Raw genomic sequence first — 24,738 nt, forward strand, 5'->3', positions numbered from 1 at the left:
GCAGGACGCGCGGTGAGCCCAGCGTCCTCCTACGCCGCCATCTTCCTCATCAATCTCATCTATTTTTAAAATATGGCTTTTGCTACTCTAAATTTTTCATTTAATACATAGAAATTTCTGTTTGTTTTCAAAACCCACAAAGAAGGTTTGTTTAAAAGTAGAATTTATATTTTGGATGCTAAGAGAAAGTTCATACATGAGATTCAGAAGTTTATACTGATTCAAAATTTGATTGAAGTTCAGTTATAAATATTGATTAGAATTCCAATTAAGCCAGGAAATTGAGCAAAGCTACTGAATAAATACATCAAGAAAATTTGTCATTCTGTATCTCACTCAACGTTTTATAACCCAGCTGAAGTGAAATAGTTTGCTACAAAGGTCATATTATGCCTGTTCTGGAGATGTCTGGATTCCACTGTCTTTTGGCTTTCTAGAAGGATTATTGAAGTATTATTTCTCAGGTCATTAATGATGTTGACCCCCCAATGGTGCTTATAATCCCAGTCTTTAATTAAAAATGTATTAAAATAACAATGCAGGAAGATTAAAGACTTCATAAAAAAACATACTTAAGAGTGTGTCAAATGCACAAATTAACTGATGAAGATGAGTGACTGAAGTAAAAAGTTAATGAATCCATGGGTTAGCCATGTTTCCAGGTACAAGCTCTGTTTTTAACAAATTAATGGTTAACAGCATATTTCTCACTGAAGAGGCTCCCCACCTGAATTCACATTTAATAAGTAGGAGAAAGGATCAAGCACTTTCTTACCATGTGGCCTTGGCTTTAATATGATGATTAAAGTATAGATTCATAGAAACCTGTTTCCTTCAATGACCTTCCAGTGCAAACTCAACACACTAATTTACCTTTTTTTCACCCTGTGCAGTATAAAAGTATGGGTAGTAGGGAGAAGTGGCTTCCCTGCCTTCCTTTTTTTTTTTTTTTTTAATTTTAATGTTTATTTTTGAGAGAGAGAGAGACAGAGCATGAGCAGGGGAGGGGCAGAGAGAAAGGGAGACACAGAATCTGAAGCAGGCTCCAGGCTCTGAGCTGTCATCATGAGATCCATGAGAGCGTGACCTGAGCTGAAGTCAGAGGCTTAACTGACTGAGCCACCCAGGCGCCCCTCTTGCCTTCCTTTTTTAAGCTAAGGTTTGAGAAATGGCTTAGATCGCTGGATAGATGGGTGGATGGATAATGGATGTAAATGCTGAACCTGACCACTGCAATTTGTTTTTAATACAATTAGTCTTCAGACTTTGCACTAAATATATTCATAATATGGAACATGAATGTTTACTTATGTGGCTTTAGGCCCACAGGATCATGGCTGGTGTGCCGGATACACATGCCAGAGAAGACTGTCCCTGTTTCATAGCATTGTGGCTCTGAACAAATCTTATGAAGTTTACTTCACTGGCACCAGTCCTCAGAATCTTAGACTGATGTTGCTTAATGTTGACCATAAAAAGGTAACACGAGATAGAAATAATTTCTTGAGTTATTGGTGTTGGTTATTGACATACATTTCTATATGCTAAGGACTTTGTGTCCTCCCCTGTTCTCTTGAACATTGTCAGCCCTACAGCTCATTTTCAAGGGTCATCAGCGTACTACTAAAAATCCTGTCAATCCAGAAGGTTTCATCAGCCTGAGAGCATAGATGCATACCAAACACCCTTCCCCCATATACACTTGATTCTCTGCTCTACGTCTGAGGCATGACAGTGAGGCCTACGATTTGTGTGATGGGCAAGCAAACCTGAAATTTCACATAAAAATAGTGCACATCCAGAATTGGTCACTGGAATTATATATTTATTTTTCCAGGCTGCTATTTATATATTTCAGAAATACACCTTTGGAATTTACCTGAGAGATCACAGCATGTTGTTTTAAATATCTTCAATCATATCAAATCTTGGCTATAAACTGAATTCAGGTGGGATGATTACATTTATGTATATACCGTGTCAGTGGAAAAGAGTATGAGGTTAAGCAATAGTCTCATAGTTGAGATTTTCTTTTCTCAGAGTACAAGACTCGAACATCCCAAGGTATTAGGAATGTGAAGAAGGGATGTGGATAAGATAAAGCAGAGAAGTAACAAAGAGAGACACCTGCCTCTTCTCAGATGATACCAACCTCATCCTTTCAGTTGCTGGAGATAAAACCTTGGACCCATTCTTGATTCCTCTCTTTGGGTCATATTCCTCATGCAGTCCATCTGCAAGTCCTGTTGAGTCTCCCTTCAAAATATCCAGAATCCGTGACCACTTCTCACCACCGTCACTGCTACCACCCACTTTGAGCCACCATTATTTCTTCCCTGGATTAAGGCAGTTGGCTCCCCACTCCTGCTGCTGCTCTGTCCCTGCCCGCTCTAGTGTCTGTACTCACCTCAGCAGCCACAGAGGTACCTCCAAAATATAAGTCAGACCAGGTCACTCCTTGCCCCAAGCCCTGCAATAATTTCCCCATTGGGCTTTGTACAAGAGCCAGAGTCCTCTGACTTCTCCTCCAGCCACACTGGACTCCTAGGTGTTCCTGCTACCTACTACCACCTGGGCCTGTGTTCCAGATGTTGAGTCTGCCTGGAACATTCTACCCCAGGTGGCTAACTTCCCCTCTCTACAGACTCCCTCCAATCCCCTAATGGGCCTAGCCTGTTCACCCCTCCCCAGCTGGCTCTCCCAATTATCCATACTCTGATCTCCCTTTCCTTTTCCCATAGCACTTAATGCCTTCTAACATGCTTCATATTTTACTTTTTATTATTTCTACTGTTTATTTGTCTCTCTCCTCACACTAGAATGTAAGCCCAAAGAGGGCAGGGACTTTTGACAGCTCCTAGAATAGGGCCTGGCTTAGAAAGGCATTCAAGTTTTGAATGAAAGAGAGTATTTTTAATTTTAAAAGTAATGTGACTGTTAATGTTCTGAGATGTTGAAGATAATTTCAAAAGAAGATTCCAAAACTATGTATAGCTTATTATATTCCTTATTAATTTCTCCCTGCCCTTGTGAAAGCTAGTCTCCTTACTCTAAGATTACATCTGATATTATGAGATGTGAAGAATATAAACATGGAAAATGAACAAAATTGAATCAGAGAGTATAGTTATGTTGACTAATTTTTTAGTCTTACTACCAAATTTGTCTCAGAGGTAAGCATTTTTTTTCAACGTTAACTAAATTTGTTTGGTTGCATTATAGAGCACTGCTAAATTCCCCATTTCCCCCTGGAAATAGGTTTGAGCCCAGGTTTGAGCCCCTGGAGCTCAAAGCCTGTATTGAACTTTTTTACCTTTGAAAGGAAATGTTTCTTTTAGAGATACTCCTTTACTAATTTTTTCTTACATTATACTTTTCTACTGAGAATCATCAATTAAGAGTTAAGCTATAATGTCAGTATGAATGGTTGAATATAAGACCATTTACAAATTTTAACTCAGTATTTATCATCAATTCATAAAACTTAGTTTTAGTATTTTACAGAAGATATATATAGTTGAAGGACGTTTTAAGTGCTAAATTCTAAATATTGTTTCCTTGTTTTCTTAAGAAATAAAAATGTTGTTTATTTTTAACAGGCTGTCATGGTAGGAATTTTTTTTCACACACTTCAACGTTTGGATGTCTATGTGAACAATACATTGGTTTGCCCCCAAAATACAATATGGAACCCTAAAAAGAAACACTGTGAACTTAAAAGACATCTGCACACAGGTATTTCCTCAGAAAAATAAAGTACTTAATTATGTATAAAATTCTTTGTAATGTCTCATTATTAATATTTCTAGTTCCTTAGCCATTGAAAAATGAAAAGAGAAAATATTTTTTGCCACGGTCCACCAAATTCTAAGATGTATTCATTTATAGCATATGTGTCCTGAAAGATTATTCCTGATGGAACTCTTATCTATCTGTACACATGTGGATTTTGTGTATGAGGCACATTTGTTGGCCCCCCTGAGAACATTTACATTCTACATGTAGTTCAGTTAATCCTATATACAGAAGAGATTTTGCTTAGAATGTTTACCCTATTTCTGCTTTACTTCTATTTCATAGAGGTCAGAGCCAAAATTAATTGGCAGTCACCAGAAATATTGCCAAGAAAGCTAGTATAACATCAACCAAACACCATGAAGTCAATATAATAAACTGGATTTAAATGAAATATAGGGAAAAGGCTAAACGTCCATTTATCAGTATTTTCAAGGCCAGGATTTATATCTTCTCATTGAAGTCTTTTTGTTAAACACGGTACTTATAAATCCAATCCCTTCCATTCCACATGTGCTACTTATCATTTTTAGATGTGCCCCATAATGTTGGTTAACAATTCCTCAAGTGCGTGCTGTAGGTCATAACATCACCTAGACTTCAGAGTATGAATGGATAACCCATATCTATTACTGTCTATGGAGCAAGTCCTATTTCTACTAATAGTCTGAATAGCTAATGTTTCCAGAAATCTTCCTGTGTGCCAGGCACTGTTATAAGTGCTTTGTATATAATACCTCATTGTTAAATATTCTAATAATAATCCTGTGAGGTAGGCAGAGATGAGTAAACTGAGACAACAGGAAGTGGCTTTGCCACAGTCTCTGTCATAGCTCTGGCTGCCATAACAAAATGCCACGAACTGGGTGGCTTAAAGACAAATTCATTTTCTCTGAAGGCTGCAAGTATGAGGTCAGGGTGCCAGGAGGGTTAGGTTCTGGTGAAAGCTCTCCTTCTGGCTTGCAGATGGCTGCCTACTCACTGTATCTTCACAGCAACAGCAGACGTTGGGATCTCCTCTTATGAGGGCACTAATCCATCATGAAGTCTCCACCCTCATCTAAAGCTAATTACCCCATCTCCAAATTCCCTTACACTAGGGGTTAGGGCTCTAACATGTGAATCTGGGCGGGGGGCGGGGGGCACAGTTCAGTCCATGGTAATATCAGAGATGGTGAGGGCAGAGCAAGGACTTGAACACAGAGAGTCTAGCTCTAGAAGCCATGCACTTAACCATTAGGCCATATTGCCTCCTTGTAAGTTAAAAGAGTCTGTGTTATCACTTTCTATATGTAAACAGCTACTCATATTTGCTGCTTCATTTCATTATTTTTAACTCTTTTGAAAAACAACACTTTGGGGACCAAGTACTCTATCATTCAAGTTGGGGAAATAGAAATGATCTCAACAAGGACTATTTAATATAGGGAATTGATTATACAGGTGTTGAAGGGCTGAAAAACAGTATCACCACTGCCTTCTTACAAGATTTTTTTTCTGATATAGCATTGTTTATAAATGAACATTTTTCCTTTGGCACTTAGAATGCAAAATAATTTCCCTGTATTATGAATCTATACATATTGTTTTAGATTACCCAAAATGTTTCATTATGTATGTCTCTGCTTCCTTCCATTACTGTGAAGACATGAGGAAGTTACCTGAGATAAATGGTGTATGCACCTCTAAATGTAGTTTGAGAGAAGTTTCAATTTATAATATAAAAGCATATTCTTCAGATTCATAGAAGGTTTAAACCAAATTGCATCTAGAACTTACACTAGTAGCTCTGAAAGAGATACATAGTGATAATGAAGTGGCTTCTTAATACCAACTGCTATGAATGTCTATTACATTCATAAGAAATATCTTCTTCTTTCTAAAACTGTAATTTATTTTTTTATTAAGCCTCACTATGAATGTGGTAAGAAGCTACATGTCTCATTCTAGTACTATTATATAATTCCTTTGGGCTCTGTTAGTGGATTTATTAACTTAGACAGTTTTGACACTCTGTCATAAATATATATATATATATATATATACACACACACATATACATAAACACATATGTATATGTGTGTATATATATATATATATATATATATATATATATATTCACTCATTTTATATATATAAAAATCTCAGTCACTTTTCCAAAAGTCATTTCCGAAGTAGAATTTGTTTTGCATTAAGCAAAGATTTTTCAGGCTGAAATGTAAACCTGTTGCATTGGTATAAAATCCTTCTGAGATATTTTTGTATATACTTCATTTGTATTATATACTTTTGCCCTTAGTAAAAATAGAAGCACTGAGTTGTAAAAGCTCCTTAAGAGTTGATATATAGCACTGCATAAACTAGATAGCTATTAAAGTTAAATTTACATTTTTAAATTACCAAATGCCTTCAGTAAAGCCTTTAAAATTATGAACATGTAAATAGTGTTCCAGGTACAATATAGGCTCTTGGGATCATAATTGAATTTTATTTCTCAATTATACTGTATCTATGGCTAATTATTTTTAAAATAAATTTAATGTATAATGATGATTAACGGTATTGTTTAAAGTGTTGACTTTAACTTTGCATGTCAGTTCTAGAAGTGTTTTTTTAAAGGTGTTACTGTTTTTAATATGCATACTTTCCTATGGAAGAATAATGGTGAATTTTTTCAGAATTTCCTAAATTTAACAAATATTAAATACTACTAAATATATGGTTATTATGATAATATAAAGATTTTTACTGTGCTGTTTTGGCTTTTTTCCTTCATAGAGCAATTCCTTCCTAACCTGAATTCCACTGTCCTTGGTGAAAACTACTTTGATAGAACCTACCAGATGCTTTACCTTTTGGTTAAAGGAACTATACCGGTTGAAATCCACACCACCGCGGTCATATTTGTTTCTTTCCAATTGCCTGCTGTTACAGAAGATGACTTCTATAGCTCTCATAACCTGGTTAGAAATCTTGCCTTGTTCCTGAAGATACCAAGTGACAAAATCCGCGTCAGCAAAATAATACAAGGGAAGAGTCTGCGGAGGAAGAGATCCACGGGACTCACAGTTGAATTGGAGATTGGAGATGCTCCTCCTCAGTTCATAAACAATGATACCACAGGTATGAAGAGTAGGTGTTTGAGAGAGAAGAATGTAATACTAGACCCACGATGACCCTACCAGGGCCTGGTAAACCTGCCCTCAGGAAATCCCACCAACCCCACATCCTGAACCCTGTAAGGGCCTAGAGACCCTTTTCCTACTCTACCCCTGTAATCCCAAACTGTTTTGGAATTATGAAGGAACTATAGCCTCTATTTTGTTATTGTAGCAATTAGTAAATTCAACAAAAGGATTTGAGCTAACACAGAAGATTTGAGAGGTGACATAAGGAAGTGACTTTATAGCTGAGAGATTAAGCATAAAAAGAATCAGTCTATGAAAAGAGAAAGGTAAGAATGTTCAAGTGTAAGGAAATGGGAAACCAAAAGAAGCTCTCCTCTTCATAAGCTGAAAGGACTGTGGATGTTTCCTTAAGGAGAAGAGTAGATCTTTGGAGATGCTGAGCTGTAGTAAAGTCACAGATTTACCCTAGCAAATGCAAAGGTGCGAGAATATGTTCTGTCTTTAATTCCTGTGACTGATCCAATCAGTGTCCCCAGCCGTCACCCTTTTCCCTGTCCCTTACTCTCCATACCCCCATTTTCTAGGTATCAGATGAAAATCAGCTCAGCTGTCACATCAGAGGTATCTTTGCTGCTTTAAATTATGTCCTTAGAGTGACTCAGTTTGGGCATTTGGGTAAATGTTCAGCCCTTCAGATTTTTTCCTTTCTATCTGTTTAATTTGGTATCTGAATACCAAGGGGACTTTCCTGTCTTCAGACCCCCATGTGGCCTCTTGCTTTCATAGTCGCTGCTATAGGGTAGGTGGTCGCAAGCCTCTCTTGAGGTGCAACTGTACCGTCCTGGCCTCTTGGCATGCATCTCCCGCATGTATCCCCAACCATGCCATTGCCTCCAGTAATCAAGCACAAGTCTCAACTAGGCACACTCATCTCCAAAAAGATGAGACGTAGATCCCTGTCAGAGGAAGATTAGCATCAAGCTAATGAAGCTTAAGCTTCCAGGCCTTTCACTTGTACAAGTCATGGGAGGGACTTGAACTTTTAAGACTCTGGGAGAAGGGTCCATTTAATAATGTGGTCCAATCATTGTTATTATAAAAGTTGTAAAAATAATCACTTTCCTTATTCTTTTTCTTAAAGAGAGCCTCCAAACTATATAAATTTCAGACTCAGAAAATCTGGATCTATCTGATCTCTGTCCAGCATCTTTTTCATACACACCTAGACTCTATCATGTATAAACCTGGGTACTGGGTAAAGTTCTCACCTTCTGTCTCTAGAGGACATCACTCATGGCTCAAGGAAAGCCCTACAACTTGGCAAAGAGGAATTTCACAGCAAAATATTGGGAAGTGGCAAGAAAGATGTGCATGTAGTAATACTCCTGGCTCTCCATGGCCTTCACATAGTGTCAGGATATCCAGGAATTCCCAGGTGTCTAGAAAGGGGTCCCTCAAGGGATCCCTACAGAGGGGACCTCTCGATAAACAGATTGGTCAGGGATAAAAGCTCTTCAGGTTAAGGACTTTGGTTTCTTAAGGTGGCAGTTAGCAGAAATGGGTGCCTTCATGTGTCAAGCAGCCAGAGAAAATGTGTAAACAGTGCAGGCAGGTCAGACCTGCCACGCTGCACCAAAAACCAGTGAGGACGAGTGGTAATAGTAGTCTGTGGATATGAAGCACCTTTGTACTGCTACCCCTGGGTCACATGAGCCCTCATGCCTGGGAAGCCATCTTGGAGGAGAGTATATGGAGGGAATGGGGGGGAAGAAGGAGTCTGAAAGACTGAGCATTTATTCAGAGGGTCTAAGTCAACCAAAAGAGACCTGTTAAACTGATAGGACTGAAATTCCCTAGGACCACGATTTTGAAAGTGTTCTGTGAGATCAGCTGCCTCCTTCTTCGTGAGCACACTGAGCTTCATGGTTCAGCCCTAATGGAAGAAATGCAGTGCTCCTCGTCCTCAAGGCAGGACTCTGGATCTAGAAGGCACTGGATACCTAAGCACGAGGTGTTGTCAAGATTCAGAGTACACCAAAAATATCCTGCATAGAGTTGTTTTTTAAAAGATCACCCTGACTACAGTGTATAGAATGGAGTGGAAGAAGGAGAATGGATACAAGAAGCCAGTTTAAAAGTTGTTTTAGTAACCCCCTTCCCCCAATGATGGCTTTGACTACGATTTTGACAGTGGGGACAGAGAGATTGAGAAATCAGTAACTGATTATACGGTATGGGGGAGAAATGAAGTAGAAGAAGGGATCAAGCCAAAGTAGCAGGCTCTGACAAATGAGTATGATGAATAGAGGTGCCCCTTCTTAGGAAAGGAGCACTGTGGGGGCAGCAGGTCTACGAGGACCCACCAAGCTAGACAAAGACAATAGAAACTACCTGTAGTGTTAAAATTAAACTTGAAAATCAAGTTCCAAAGCAAGTAACAATTTGTGGGTAGTGTAGTGTTAATTTCAGAACTTACTAGCAGACATTGTATAGATTCGATGATGCTAATTATCCTTACATTAGAATTCTATTTTAAAAAAATGCTATGTGGCAATAAACTTGCATGACAGTGCTTCACTTCTTAACAAAGAAGGACATGGGAACGTATTAAATTAAGAAACATATTTCCCACTATGCTGTCATTCATTTTTCTTGTGTCTATTTTATCTACCTTTGGTTTTTCTTTAATTGCAGCTTAAAAACATACTCTCCAGAGTTCTCCATTTTCCTAAGCTCATTCATATGACTTTGTCATGTTGAGCTCATGTGCAAAGAAAAAGCTAAAGCATTCCATAATTTGGATGGAGGAGTGCAAACAAAAACTAAAGTGAAAAACTCTCATAATTCTATATTCTTAGATCACATATGACATATTACTGTTTCCCCATAGGTCAGATGCAGTTATCTGAACTCCAAAAAATTGTTGGTTCTCTTGGACAAGCTGTAATTTCAGGAAAAACCAGTAGTATCCTTGGATTTAATATTTCTTCCATGTCTATAACCAATCCCATCCCCAGCCCAAGTGACTCTGCCTGGATTAAGGTAAGAAAGGGCAACTAGAAAAATATACCTTAGGTATTTAAAACATTGCTGCTTATTTCTTATTTTAACTCTTTATATTTCAATGCAATAATTTAGAGAGCATGTCTTTCTAATTAACGTTGGCTATTTTTAATGGTATACTAAAATGATAAAGTAGTTGAAAAAAGAGCATATCTTCTAAAAAATTATTTATTGGTATAAAATGTGATTTTCTTTGAATATTTATAACAGCGCTTCATGAATTTGATCGGGGGAAATATTTTAAGAAAATTAATTTCACATATTAAGCATATTTTTACGATTATTACATATTACACTTAGCCTAAGATGAATTTGCTACTGACTGTAATTTATCATGTGAAAACCACTTCATCACTCATGACCGTTAATTTACAGGTGACTGCCCAACCAGTTGAAAGGTTTGCATTTCCTGTTCATCATGTGGCCTTTGTGTCCTCACTCTCAGTGATCACTCAGCCCGTGGCAGCACAGCCAGGACAGCCATTTTCTCAGCAACCTGCAGTAAAGGCAGTAGATTCAGATGTAAGTTATAACCCAGAGCTTTAACTGAGTGAAGGAATTAAGCTATAAATTCTGGAAGGTGAGCCAACTTCTGTAATCCTGGTATGCTGGCAACCTGAGGATTTCACTACCCCTTGAAAACTGGACTAAAACCTGTGGATATAATATTTTACTGTTTTAAAAATGTTCCTTTTCAATGAACTTGTTCCACTGCCCACCCATATTTGTGAACTCCTTGTACAGGAGAAGCTTCTACAGATTTCAAATTTGTATTGAGGCATTTTAAATAATATAGTTTTGCATATCTTAAAAAAAAAAGCATGGGAACAGGACAATTATAATTCTTTATTACTTTTTTCTTTTTTTTTTTTTACATTTTTTTTTCAAGTTTATTTATTTTTGGGACAGAGAGAGACAGAGCATGAATGGGGGAGGGGCAGAGAGAGAGGGAGACACAGAATCAGAAGCAGGCTCCAGGCTCTGAGCCATCAGCCCAGAGCCTGACACGGGGCTCAAACTCACGGACCGTGAGATTGTGACCTGGGCCGAAGTCGGCCACCCAACCGACTGAGCCACCCAGGCGCCCCATCTATTACTTTTTTCTTTAGGGTGATTGTGTATCAGTTGGGATTACTTCACTGACTTTGAAGGCCATACTAAAGGACTCCAATAATAACCACATCACTGGTCTTAGTGGAAATACAACAATTCCATTCAGCAGCTGTTGGGCCAACTATACAGACCTTACTCTTCTTAGAACAGGTGAGTGTACTATTTTGGATCTTCACATATACATCCACAAATAGGGATAATTATAATTGAACAAAGCATTCTATAATACTCTGATCAATAGAGTTCCAATAGAAATTGGAACACTATACCTGCCTTGTTTCAAAGAACATTTCAGATAACATCTAGCTTACAAAAGTATCCAAAACCAAATAGAAATTAAAATAGGTAATTAAGGAAATTAAACAGATAATCTGAGGCTGTGCATCAAAATTATATCATGATTCATATTTTTATCCATTTGTTGATTTTTCTAAATTTTCACTAAATATGCATTACATTTATAATAAAAACAAGCAATACATAGATTTTCAAATTGAAGAAAAGGGAGGATAAGATAGGCTAATATAACTTTAATGCCCCATGCAGGGGTTCAGAGTTGGACTGAAAAGTGGGTTCTAAGCTTTCTGAAAGCCATTACAAAGGAGAAAACATAAGCATTATGATTCCACAGTGCCCATCAGGAAAAACCAGTAAACAAACCAGTTGTTGTGGAGAATTATAACTTGTTCTGAGATCAGAACAAATGTGTCCTATGAGTTTTCATAAAGTATACCAAATGAATCTGTATGAAGTGATATCTTCAATATTACAATAAATAGTTATAACTTCCACTGTGATGTTTCTTATATTATCGTTATACGGGTTGATGGCATAACTCCAATTGGTAAAAGCCTTCCTACTGAGGCCAAAACAGATTGTAGAGTATCTACTGGTGATAGATTGTAGAGTATCTAAAAGAGAGAAATAGATAAATTACTTATACTTGAGACAGGCTTCTGTTAATCTGTTTACCATTAATCTGGGCCCATTTAAGAACTTTATAGGCCCTAACTTCTGAAAAGTTATATTGGTACTCCCCACTTCTTACCACTGTTCTCTCACACATATATACATACTAAAGGTGAGAATAAAGGTAAAAAGTGAAGAGTAAAATAAGTAAAAGAAATTCCAATAATAGTCTGATTCTTTTCATATCAACTAAATATCAAAGACAAAAATCATTCCCCCTAATATCTTTTTTCTTATTTTTTACTTCTTGCTTTGATGGTACCCTAAACCAGACAAGCTTGGTCTGCCTACTAGGCAGCAGTATCTCAACCCAGTGTTCGATGGGACTCAAATGAAAATGAGTTGTGATCCTAGACAGGTACCTAGAGTGCCCTATACACTTGCTGGTTAAGGGCAGAGCCTAAGTCTTTCTGAGTCAGTGTAAATGGTAGTAGAACTGGGATCCTCTTCTGGGAAGGCACTTAACAAGAAGCCAGGTGAAGAGAAGGTTGCCCACTGCCTCATGAAGGTGGACCCAAATGGTACCCAGTGGCAAAAACCCAACCTGGACGCTATGTTCTTCAAAGTGCCACTTCCAAATAGCAATGTTCCAAAATAACCAGTATCACTGGAATGCTGAAACAATAATATAAGTTTTGGTGTTTTATTGTGATAACAAAATATCATTCCCCTTTTATACACTAAATTTTCCTTCCTAGTTCAAAGCTTCCCTTGAAGTATTTATCTGACTGCTATGGAGAACAGCCATTGCTTCTAATCTCTTTCTTGCTTGCTTACCTGCTGTCCTACTTTCTTACTTTCATCAAGTGTATGGTCTCAGTTCTCTGGTTGTATATAGTAAGGAACACCAACGACAGTCATCTCTTCGTTATCTTTAGATCAGTTATCTAGTTTGTAGATTAACCACTATAAAATTGTAATAACAACAAAGCACATGAGAAAAAAATAACAAAGCATCGGTTTTGTAACTCTTTCTGGTAGGCAACCCCCATAAGTTACTGGAAGTGGGAAATCCCCTTGCAGATCAGCCGAGAGCCTGACAGTGTGGCCCCACACCCTCTTCTACTTTTAGCTCAATAAGAAGCAAAGCAGGGGCCAAGATAGAGAGGAGGCATGGGTTGTGGTTTCTCACACAGAAAATGGGGATGTGAGAATTAAGTGAGAAAAGGGTGGAAGAAGAATAAAGTAAACAGCTGAATCTGCATCTTTGAGCAATCTGGATAAAAAATAGTATTCCTAGTGGATAACAACATTTGGGACATGTTTACCTGGCAACCTATATGATATAAAGTGCTTGTTTCTGTTCTTATTGCTACGATAACACACCAGCCCCAAATCTAATGGCTCAAACAACAACCATTTCACTTGCTCACAACAGTGTGGGCCAGGAATTTGGACAGGGATGGCTTATATCTGCTCAGTGATGTCTGGAGCTTTAGCTGGGATAGCTTGACTGAAATCATATCCCTAAGGTTTTGATTCTGGATTTTAGCTAGGTTCTTCAGTTCTCCTGCAGGGAGTGGCCTCTCCACAAGGCTCTCTTGGGCTTCCTCACAGTATATATAAAACATACTGAAAATACAGTACATTTTAAGAAAAAAATACGCCTGCCACGAAACTTCAGTTTTTTTCAAACTGAAAAAAGGAAAGACTTACTTAAATACGCCATTGTCATGGATTGTAATGGTGGCAGAAAATTCTATAGAACAAGGACCGTCTGTCTTGAAAGTTACAGAATGCACTGGCATTGTTTGTGAAAGCACAATGAGGTCAAGATCTAACTATACTCTGAAAGAAAGGAAAGGAAAGGGAAGGGAAGGGAAAGGAAGGGAAGGAGAGGAAAGGAGATGGAAGGGAAGGGAAGAAAGAAGGAGGGGGAGGGAGGGATGAAGGGACAGAGAGGAAAAGAAAGAAAACAGAAATTATTTTTTTAAAAAAAGATAATAGAAGGAGAGGAATGAAAACTTCAGGGTTGGACAAGAATTGCAAACTCGGTGTGGTAGCCATTATTAATGACAGCAGGAGTTGTAGAAGCAATTATGTCAAGGAAAAATATATTGGTTATCTCATGTTCAAAACCGGGGAGATTTAACATATGGATTAAGAAATATTTGGACAAGCTTTTTATGTTCCACATTCTAAAAATATCTAAAAAGTTTCCTTAAGCTTGTCTGCATGGAAGTAAGAAGAAAGGGTCACAATCGTGCGACACAAAAATAGCATCTGACTTAAAGGAGGTGTGAAAAACAGTAAAATTGTTGAATCAAAATGGAAAGCATATGGTTTTTGTTGTACTATTCTTCCAACTCTTCTGTGATTGAAACTTTTCAAAATAAAAAGTTTAGTATTTCGGTATCCACCCCATCTCCCCCAGCTGAGGCTGAGGCTTCTCTACTCCAGGTCAAGTATCCAGGGATGGAACAGAGGCTCAGTATTTTTACTTCCTTTCCCTACTGTCCCTCATTTTAAGCAGCCTCTCTCTAGTCCTGAGCACTAGGAAGATATCCCTAAGAAGCAAGTACTGATGCTACAGAAAGAAAATCTAGCCTGATTTCCCCTGCCCACAGTTGGTGGGCAGTTGGAACTCTAACTCTGAGACCTCCTCTATGCGTGTTTATACTTCAATGAATCTATTTGGCTCAATTTCCAAAAATACTTCATTAGGAATTATACAGTACTTTTAAGTCAATGAAAACCCAACTGGGTCTGTGTGAAAACAAACAAATTATAAAAGGAAGTCAAATTCTATAATGATGTTTCTTCCTAGGAAAAAATTATAAGATTGAATTTATACTGGATGATATTGCCCGGGTGGAATCTGGGACTCTGAGCCTACCAGCACAGTCTGTCGCTAGTGGTGGTGGCACCAATGGTGGCAGCAGCAGCAGTGGCAGCAGTGACAGCAGCAGTGGCAAAGCATCGACTGTGGGCACAGCTGCGCAGACAGTGATTGTAGTAATTAGCTGTCTGATGGGAAGAGTGTTGCTCTTGGAAACATTTATGGCCACAGTTTTGATTTTGAACATAAATCTAGGTAAGCATAGTTCATTTCTTATGTAATGTATGTATATGTCTCCTCATACTGAGGTTCCAGTAAATGTTTACTAAACAGAGATCAAGGGCACAACCATTGTGCATGGCACCACTGGGAACACAGAGACATGGTCTTGGCCATTGAGAAAGTAATAGCTTCAGTGGTGGAGATAAAGACAACCTTACAGGAAATGTTATTCACATTACATGACGGCATATGGGAATGTGGGGAATGAGAAGATAATGGTGGGCTCTCTTTCAGTTACAAGGGGCAGAAGCTCAGCTTGAATTGGTTTAGGCAGTAAAATGAACTCACTTAACTGAGAAGTCCAGTTGTGATTTCTGCTATAACTAGACGTAAGCACTCACATGATGTCATCCAAAAATTATGTCTCTCCATCTCTGGGCTCCATGCTCCTTGATGGTAGTAGATTCACTCTCAGGCAGACTGACCACCCCCAAACCTCATGGCAGGGGTACCACCTGTGTCTTCATGTATGTTCTACCGGCCCGGCAGCTAATGCAGAAAGAGCAAACCTCTTTCTCGACACTTTCAGCAAAATCCCAAAGCAGTATTATTGACCTAGTTTGGGTCACACATCCATTCTTGAACCAATCACTAGGGCCACCGGGTGCTGTGTACCCCATCCCAGCTAATGCCAAGGTCATTTTTCTCATCTCTCAGGCTGATACTTCTTAGGCTTCTTTCCTTCAAGCTCCATGTCCCTTCAAGTTGCCCTATGTCCATCCATAATGTTACAGATCTGTTCCTCCTTTAAAGTCTTGGGGCTCCACTTACAACTTCTTCTTTTTTATTACTTCTTTCTTGACCTTTTATAATAGCCTCCTGAATTCCCTGCTTCCGAACTCCTCACTTTCAGCCTATCCTCCATATAGCTGTCAGATTTATGACATGTAGTGATGTCATGTAGTGATTTGTCATGTCAGATCCTCAAAGATTCCTCACTACATGCAAATTGTAATCAACACCAAAGGTCCTGAAGTCAGTTTTGAAGATTTCCTCCTGTGACAAATCATTCCTAGAAAAGATTCTTGCCATCCTACGTATTCCCTCCCTTTGGGCTTTCTCTGCTCATGGCATCCTGCCAGGCCTTGCTGAAGATCCAGCTCCTCCACCAGGTTTCCCTTCTTTCTTCCCACTCGCTAATACATGTAATTCTCTTCTCCCTTGTTCTCCAGTTATGCTTTGTTTCTACCATTATTATAGCCTTTCCTGTGGTATACTTGTATTAAACTTACAGAAATTCAAATCTACCTTCCTTCACTAAATAAACTGTGAGTACTCAGAAGATAAGACCACATACCATATTTATCATAGGTGCTAAAAATGTGGTTTAGTTGATTTTAAATATTAAAAGGGGGACAAGTCCTGCCTGCCAACATAGGAGGAAATGTTGAGTTGGGGTAATATAGGCAAACAGTAAAAAGCTTAGATTGGCAGGTATTAATCAGTTTGCAGTTGATCTAATAGGGGAATGATGAAGAGTTTCTGACAGATTAATGAGATGAAAGCATCATATAAAGAATACTGATAAGATTTAAGAAGATGAAAACGGTTCTAGAGATTGGTTGCACAGCAGTGTGAACATACCTAACACTACTTGTCCACTTTAAAAATGGTTAAAATTTGGGGTGCCTGGGTGGCTCAGTTGGTTAAATGCCTGACTTCGGCTCAGGTCATGGCCTCACGGTTTGTGAGTTTGAGCCCCATGTTGGGCTCTGTGCTGACAGCTCAGAGCCTGGAGTCTGCTTTAGATTCTGTGTCTCCCTCTCTTTCTCTGCCCCTTCCTCACTCACTCTCTCTCAAAAATAAATAAACATTTAAAAATTTTTTAAATAAATAAAAATGGTTAAAATTTTATGTTATATGGATCTCACCCTGATTAAAAATAAAATTTAAAAAATCAGGATTGATCTATACAGAACCAATACAGATCTCCAAATATCAAAAGATGATAAATATTCTAAGTTTTAAGATACCTAATTAGATTCTTATATTTGAGTAATAATCAAAATCCAAAGAAAGATTTAAGAAGAATTTGAGATGGGGTAATAATTTAAAAGGATACTGAAGAATTTCAAGCAATAAAAGCCAAGACCATAATTTAAATTTAAACATAGATAAGGTCAGGATGAAGGGACACATTGAGGCTGGTTCTGGGAGTAGCAGAACAAACTGGAGGCTGGGGTTTCAAGAACAATGATCAAACAGGAATTATCTGTTCTTTCCTCTTAATGGCAGAAATTAATTAGGAGACAGCTGTCAAGGGAGAAGTGTGGTTTGAAGAGACTCAGTCCTGGCCTCTTATAGCTGAATAAGGGTGGGTTTAGAACTAAGGGACAAGAAGGAAATGATCAGCACACAAGTTATTGTATTTTTATGCCAGAATTCTAAAAGAAGCAAAACCAGTTGTCCATTTTACAATAGCATGACAGGTACTACTTGAATTTGTTTCTTCTCAGAAGCATTAAACTATAAGGTATAAGTACTGCTTAATATATCTTTGTGCATTTTGTATTTACTCACTAAATGCATTGTTTTCTAATTACCCTCACTGACTTTCAGCCTGCTTATTCCCAAAAACTTTGGGATTATATAAAATTCAGAAAATTCTATTTTTAAGTCATTAGTAAATAATATTGTTCCTGGCATTTTCTCCTCCCCCCCTTCCCCCCCTCCTCCCCCTCCCTCCTCCTTCCCCTCCCCCCTCCTCTCCCTCCTCCTCCCCCTCCCTCCTCCTTCCCCTCCCCCCTCCTCTCCCTCCTCCTCCCCCTCCCTTCCTCCTTCCTCTTTTGAATGTTTATTTATTTTGAGAGCAAGACAACATGAGCAGAGGAGGGACAGAAAGGCACAGAATCCAAAGCAGGCTCCTGGCTCTGAGCTGTCAGCACAGAGCCCAATGCAGGGCTCAAAACCATGAACCTCAAGGTCATGACCTGAGCAGAAGTCAGTCGCTTAACTGACTGAGCCACCCAAGCACCCCTATTCTTGGCATTTTCTTTAGGACTTTTTTTCTCCAGATAGAAAAATTAATCAACATCTTCTCCCTTGCTACTAAATAATCGCTCAGTAATCTATCCTTCAATTAAAACATAAAATGATTTAAACACCACTGTCCTAGTCTTGGGCTACTATAACAAAATACCACAGACTAAGTGGCTTTCTCATGGTTCTGGAGGCTGGAAATTTATTTCTCAGGGTTCTGAAGGCTGGAAGTCTGAGATCACGGTGCCAGCATGGTGAGGTGAGGGCCCACTGCTAGGTCACTGATGGAGCCCTCACAGGATAGAAGGGCCTCAGGAGCTCTGGGGGTCTCTTTTATAAGAACACTAATCCCATCATGATGGTTCCACTCTCAGGACTTAAACACCTCCCAAAGGCCCCACATGCAAATACTATCTCATTGGGTGTTAGGTTTTCAATGTAGGAATTTGGGGGTGGGGTGCATTCACACCATACCAACTATTAATGAAATGAAATGCTGGGATTTTTATAACTTTGCATTCTGAATTAACACTTCTATTTGTAAGAAAGTCATGAAGTTCCACTAAATAAAATGACATCTTGAATGTGAAAAATACAAAATTTAAGCACCATTATTGTCTCTCCCCAGTTCCACAAAAAGAGTGCATTGTTGATTCTAACAATACATGGTCAACTTTGAAATACTAATTTTTAGTACTGCTTTTGCCCTATTAACCATACCATGAAATATTAGAAATGTTAAGTGAATTAAACATATTTTAAACCACACTAGATGTTACTGCTACTTAAAAAAATATTTGTATTGTTTTCACGTTTCAGGATGCAACTAAAAGTGTGCTGTTCCGAAGAACGGGCTGAAAACAAAAACACAAGAGCTGCTTTTTACAAGCTATTTTATTGCGCAACAAGAAAAAGCCTATAGCGTTTTCAAGAAAATAAGCGAAAAATATTTTTATAATATATAAAATGTACTAATTAGCTTTCATGACAAAAATCAAATTTCTTCAAAATATAAGTCTTTTGATTCCTTATATTCGTATGTTCTTATTTCATTTAAAAAAAAACTTTAAGAAATCTTTGATTTGGAAGCAGATATGCCACCTCCAAGTTGCTATACCTACAAATCATAGAGTCCTTTATGTGTGCAAGAGCTTGTCTAGTTTTGACTTACCCACTTTTAGATCAGATTGGAAGCATTTTGAATTTGTGTATGCACTGGGGGATCTGACTTCCTTTATCCATTCATGACGCTCTGATTTCCAATGATCTAAACCATTCTAATTTCTTAGGATTTTAGAGAAATGAGATTTGTTTTATACCTTTTTCAGACAAAGTTGCTGATTTTCAGATCTATAGTAATCCTAGAAATTCTAGATTGGCCTGGATTTCTGGGCCTGCCAAACCCTGGCTACCGTTCTAAGAGTTTTTGTTGTTGTCTCTGAGCAAACTTTTGGAAAAAGCCCAAATTATCTCTGCTTACGTTCTTCCCACTCAAAAATGCCTCAGCTATGAGTGTAGCTTCCTACAACCCCATGCTATTGCACAAGAAATGCATATTTTTAAGAGAATAAAATAAGGGAATGGAAAAAAATTCATAATTAATGTAGATAAGTTAACCAAAAGCTCTCATACTATGAAAATTGTACTTTTTACTCAGAAAATTCTAAAGGAAATGCTTAATTTTGAGGAAGAACTATCAATAAAGGCATTGTAGCTATGTCCAGAGCAAGAAAAGCTGATACTCAGAAAAGTTACCTTCCAGCAAGTAACAACACTAAGGAAGCATTGGGAACAGCTGCGAACATTCAACAAATTTCAGACCTTTCTCTTCTGTCTGCCATTTCCTAGTATATTCACCCCACATCATTGTTAATCTTGGTTAAGAAAAATAGTAAACATTTACCAGGTAGCAAATCCAAATATCTTTGTATAAATCTGGCATTTTGTTCAGTCAAACTGAACAAATCTATTTAATCAAATCTATCTATCTAGTCAAATCTATTTAGCATTTACTAGATACGAGACATTCTAGTGAGAAGATTACAGGGAATAAGATGCTGTCTCTACTTTCTACCAGCTCACAAAGTAGTTGGGGAAATAGTCCTGGAAAAAGGTAACACTGATGCAAAACAGTATGTGAGGAACACAGCTCAAGGGTGATGCCTGAGATGAGTGTTGAGGAATAAAGCATGAGATGAACCAAGGAAGGAAGAGAGTCCTGGCAGAGGTGTGGTGGCAAGAACGAAGGCTGGAACACCAGTAGATGGTGAGTTCCTTGAAGGCAGGGCACTCCTTATGCAGCATGTCTTCCTGCCATGTAACAAAACATCCAGCACTAGTAGATCCTGATTCGCTGTTTAGTGGACAAATGAAGCATGGAATGTGGGGAAATCAGCAAGCGGTCTGATGTTACTGGAACACCAATCTGACATAAGGAACGGCACCAAGCAAGGCTGGAAGGAGAGACAACAGTCTTCTGTGCCATGCCATCAGAAGAGCTTGGATTTATTTTGTAGGTCCTAGGGATGCAGTTTTAACTAGGTATTAAAATAGAAGTTTTGGCTAGGACACATTTTAAAGGGGGGGGGGAGGTGTACCAAACAAAGATGTACAACCTTTTTAAGTAGGTAGCCCAGAAGAGTAGATTGGAGGATTTTTGGAGAGCAGTTTTTTGGAAATAGCTATGCTGAGAGACCCTTTGCAAAGGGGAAGGATTGGATGTACTAGCTCGCAATGCCAAAGCAAGAGACAAGGATTTTAATTAGGCTTATGGAAGCTCAGAGGTTTGAGGCATGCAATGGATTGGTGTCGGACTCATTGCTGTTAAGAATCCTAGACAAAAAGGTTTTAAATAGCCTTCATTCATAAGCTGGCCACCTTTTAAAAAAAATGTTTCTTTGAACAATGCTGTCTTAGAAATTCATTTTTAATTTTTTAGAAATACTTTTTAATGTTAGAAGTGGCTATTTACTGGTATATTAGGATTGTTCTATCCACGATGTGAAAAATTCATAAAATAAATATAATGCTTCCACTTTGCTCAATGTAAGGAACAGGATGAGTTAATAAGAAAGAAAAAAAAAGAATGTCTTCCTATATTTCTGATAAGTAAAACATTTATGTCTTGTACTACTGTTTCTACTCTTTTCTAAGCTCTATCACTTTTGATCATTGCAGTGACTCCCAGATGGTGCATCTACTACTACCACTGCGGTGCCTGAGTGGCTCAGTCGGTTGTGCGTCAGACTTTGGCTCAGGACATAATCTCATGCGGTCAGAGCCCCTCATGGGGCTCTATAATGACAGCTCAGAGCCTGGAGCCTGCTTCAGATTCTGTCTCCCTCTCTCTCTGCCCCTCCCCCACTCAGGCTCGGTCTCTCAATAAACATTAAAAAAATTAGAATACTACTACTAACAATAACAATAAATAAAGATTCACCACATGCTTACTATGTATCAGACATATGCTGAATGTTCTATGTGGACTCTTTCCTTACAATAACCCTGTGAAGTCATTGTCCCCTTTTCCAGATGAGGACACTGTTGAAACCTAAAAAGATTTAATAAAATGCCCCAGTTCACAGAGCTTCCAATGGTAAAGCTAAGATTCAATCTACCTCCAGAACCAAGTGGCAACATTTCACTGCTTCTCACTTTTCTTCAAGCACTGGAAAGTGTTTCATTCTGAAGAAGTTTTTCATAAAACGTATTTATGTCAAAGACACAAATTCTAGGTTTATACTTTATGACCTCTATGGCCTCAGGCACGTTCTTAGTTTTTCTCATTCTCGGTTTCTTCACACGTAAAATGTGGAAAATATCTACCTTGCAGTGTGGTATTTGAGGACTGATGATAGCATGTATATGAAATTCAATAACAGTGCCTAACAGGTGGTAGGTGGTAAATGGTAGCCACTCTTGCTATTTTTAGTACCATAATGTTGCCTATATCATGTCAATCCCTGGCCCAATAAATCATTAGGCTTCTTATTACACCAGAACAAGGTCTAGCATGTAATAAACACTGTGAGTGTTAATTAAATAGACTCTTAGGCTGGGCACAGACCACCTAGAATAAAGACTAGTTCCCCATCTCCCTTGCCATTAGGAATGACCAACTTTTGTGTAGTAAGTTATAAAACTGGAAATAATCTTGTGGAATATTGTAGGAACTTAAAAACTGGCTGTTAGGCATCGCTTTGCCTTTTCTTCATTCTTTTCTGCTGTGTGGAACAAGATGTGTCCTTGGGCCAGGGAGACAAAGGCCAGCCCCTGAGTGCTCAGTTGCAAGGAGCTTGAGTCCCCGACAATGTGGTGCCCTATACCAGCCCTTGCTCTTGCAGGGTTTCCTTGTTACTTGGCAGAAATACTAAACCTAAACGATGTATCTCCTGGTTTCAGAAGATTCTTGAAAGAAACAAGAGAACAGGGAATTAATCCTTCCCATCCAGGGATGTGGGCAGGGATAATACCAGGGCAAGAGAATAATTTAAAATATCACGTATATCTTTGAAGTTTTTGCCTGTATCCTCCAAAACAGAAGTGCTTAAACCTTGATCTGAATCCATTGCATATTTGGTTTAGGAAGCCTACCTGAAACAGGTGAACCACCACACTTTTCTTCCATGTTCATCAGTGGGCATTTTCAGCTTCCTCAGGCCAGTACCAGCTGCCAAGAAGTGTTCAACTTCCAATGAAGGAAACACTCACCTCTCCAGAGAGTAGCTACAAACACATTTGTAAGACCAAAAGGAAAAGTACCTGCTGTAGGGGTTACAATAGGTATTTGAATACTTGTGGGCAATCTGACCAGCTGTAACAAGCCTCTAGCTGTCTTACTTACAGGTCCTAATAGACTACTCTAATTATGATGATCAGATTATTCTAAAATTAGATAACTCCCTATGAAAAAACTGTTCTTTCAGGTATTCTGTTTACCCATGACAAGCTGATTTTATTAGAGAAGTTCCTCCAGGGTAAGTGTTCTTTATGCTTTTCACTTCTCTAACATGCTTAGCACACGCTGTGCCAATGGTCAGTGTTGAATAAACTGTTTCATTAAACAAATGAGTAGGCTGCACAATGAAACTTTTCCTCTACAAGATTTTTGAGATAAACAAGTCCTTCCAAAATATTATAGAAATTGCACTTTATCTTCACTTACTGCCTTAACATTTCAAATAACAGTGTATAAAATTCACATCCAGTTAGACAACACAAGTTGTGGTTGCTATGGTAATGGGCTCAGAGCCTATGAGCAGAAAAAAATAATTCCTTTTGAGCAAGATATTTATTTGTGTGTCCAGTTACGTGGCAAGAGTATTTTCCTTTGGCTTTTCTTTACAGTAATTTATTCAGGCAGATGACCTTTTATGCATACAAGTTCTCCCTAGGAAGAGAGAAAATAAATATATTAAGTTTTTATATTGAAACAGTATATACAGAGAAATGTTTTTAACAAGAATTGATGGTATGTCTCACATTTTAAAGGGCCAGACATGGTCATAGGGGGATCCAGGAGCAGCAATTTGAAATGAAGAGATTAAAAAGCAACAGTCAAGACGCATGTCCTTCCAAGTGAATTTGAATTGATGGACAACAGCAAATCTCTATTTTGAACAGGACCTTTATTGTGAAGAAGCTTTAAAAATATTTATATTATACAGCAAAGTCCAAGCTAATTTAGAGGAAAGAAAAAAATAAAATACAAAAGACTAGTTAGAGATGATTATGAGAATTCTGGTGTGCTAAAATGATAGATACTGAGAAGAAAGAATGGACAAAACCTGGTAACAGATACTATTAGAAGCACAATATCCCAGAAGTAGTGAGAAAAAGCATGGAGAAGGTAGGGTTGTAGGTGCTTTCCTTGTAACAGCTGTTTTCACGTTCTGTCTTTATTTTTTTTTTTAAGTTTTCATTTATTTTGAGAGAGAGAAAGAACGAGAACGAGTGGGGGAGGGGCAGAGAGAGAGAGGGAGAGAGAGAGAATCCCAACAGGCCCTGTACTTCAGCCCGGAGCCTACTGTGGGGCTCAAACCCATGAACTGTGAGATCATGACCTGAGCTGAAATCAAGAGTCAGATGCTTAACCAACTGAGCCACCCAGGCACCCCTCCCCTTCTGTTTTTAAAATCAAAAGGGCAAAGGAGTTGAGGAATGTACTCAGAATGTAACTTTAAAATTTAGCATTCCTTCTTCTTTCCCCCTTTTTATATGTTACTAACAAACATGTCTATTTCTGGCTGCTGGTAACAGAAAATTCACTCCTCTTTTTCCTGGAAGCACTATCCCCTGCTGTGAGCTGAAAGAAGATTCTGCTAGACTTGAAGATGATAAAACTTCCATTGACCTTATTGCTTTGTTTCCAACACATTTCCACATACATTATGCCACTTAGTTTGCAAATTAAACCTATGAGGCAGGAATTATTAATCTAATTTTGCAGATGAGAAAACTAAGCTCAAATGTGTTTAAGGCTGAAGCCACAATGTCCATCATGCTACAGCTGAATGAATTAGGCTTTCATTGTTCATTCAGTGTTGTTTCATTTTTAAGTTTTCAATTCACATATGAAACAGATTGTGTTATAAACTGTTACTTTATATTGGTTGTTGGCATCTTAACACA

General features: G+C 38.3%; 1 protein-coding gene across 1 annotated transcript in view; it reads left to right on the top strand.

Moving 5' to 3' along the window:
- The window catches only part of PKHD1L1 (PKHD1 like 1), a 167,568-nt gene extending 146,191 nt beyond the window's left edge, over nt 1-21,377 (top strand). The window contains exons 71-79 of the mRNA XM_047074118.1: nt 1,322-1,479; nt 3,600-3,735; nt 6,574-6,918; nt 9,814-9,965; nt 10,362-10,508; nt 11,096-11,249; nt 14,836-15,102; nt 18,928-20,374; nt 21,286-21,377. Of these exons, the coding sequence (XP_046930074.1) occupies nt 1,322-1,479; nt 3,600-3,735; nt 6,574-6,918; nt 9,814-9,965; nt 10,362-10,508; nt 11,096-11,249; nt 14,836-15,102; nt 18,928-18,938 (1,370 nt within the window). The 3' untranslated portion in view covers nt 18,939-20,374; nt 21,286-21,377. The remainder of the gene's footprint in view (nt 1-1,321; nt 1,480-3,599; nt 3,736-6,573; nt 6,919-9,813; nt 9,966-10,361; nt 10,509-11,095; nt 11,250-14,835; nt 15,103-18,927; nt 20,375-21,285) is intronic.
- The last annotated feature ends 3,361 nt before the right edge of the window (nt 21,378-24,738 follow it).

The sequence above is a fragment of the Lynx rufus genome, unplaced genomic scaffold (genome assembly GCF_022079265.1).
Source record: "Lynx rufus isolate CCGP_SWC_20201006 ecotype Redwood Valley unplaced genomic scaffold, mLynRuf1.p SCAF_12, whole genome shotgun sequence".
In the NCBI taxonomy this organism is placed as follows: domain Eukaryota; kingdom Metazoa; phylum Chordata; class Mammalia; order Carnivora; family Felidae; genus Lynx; species Lynx rufus.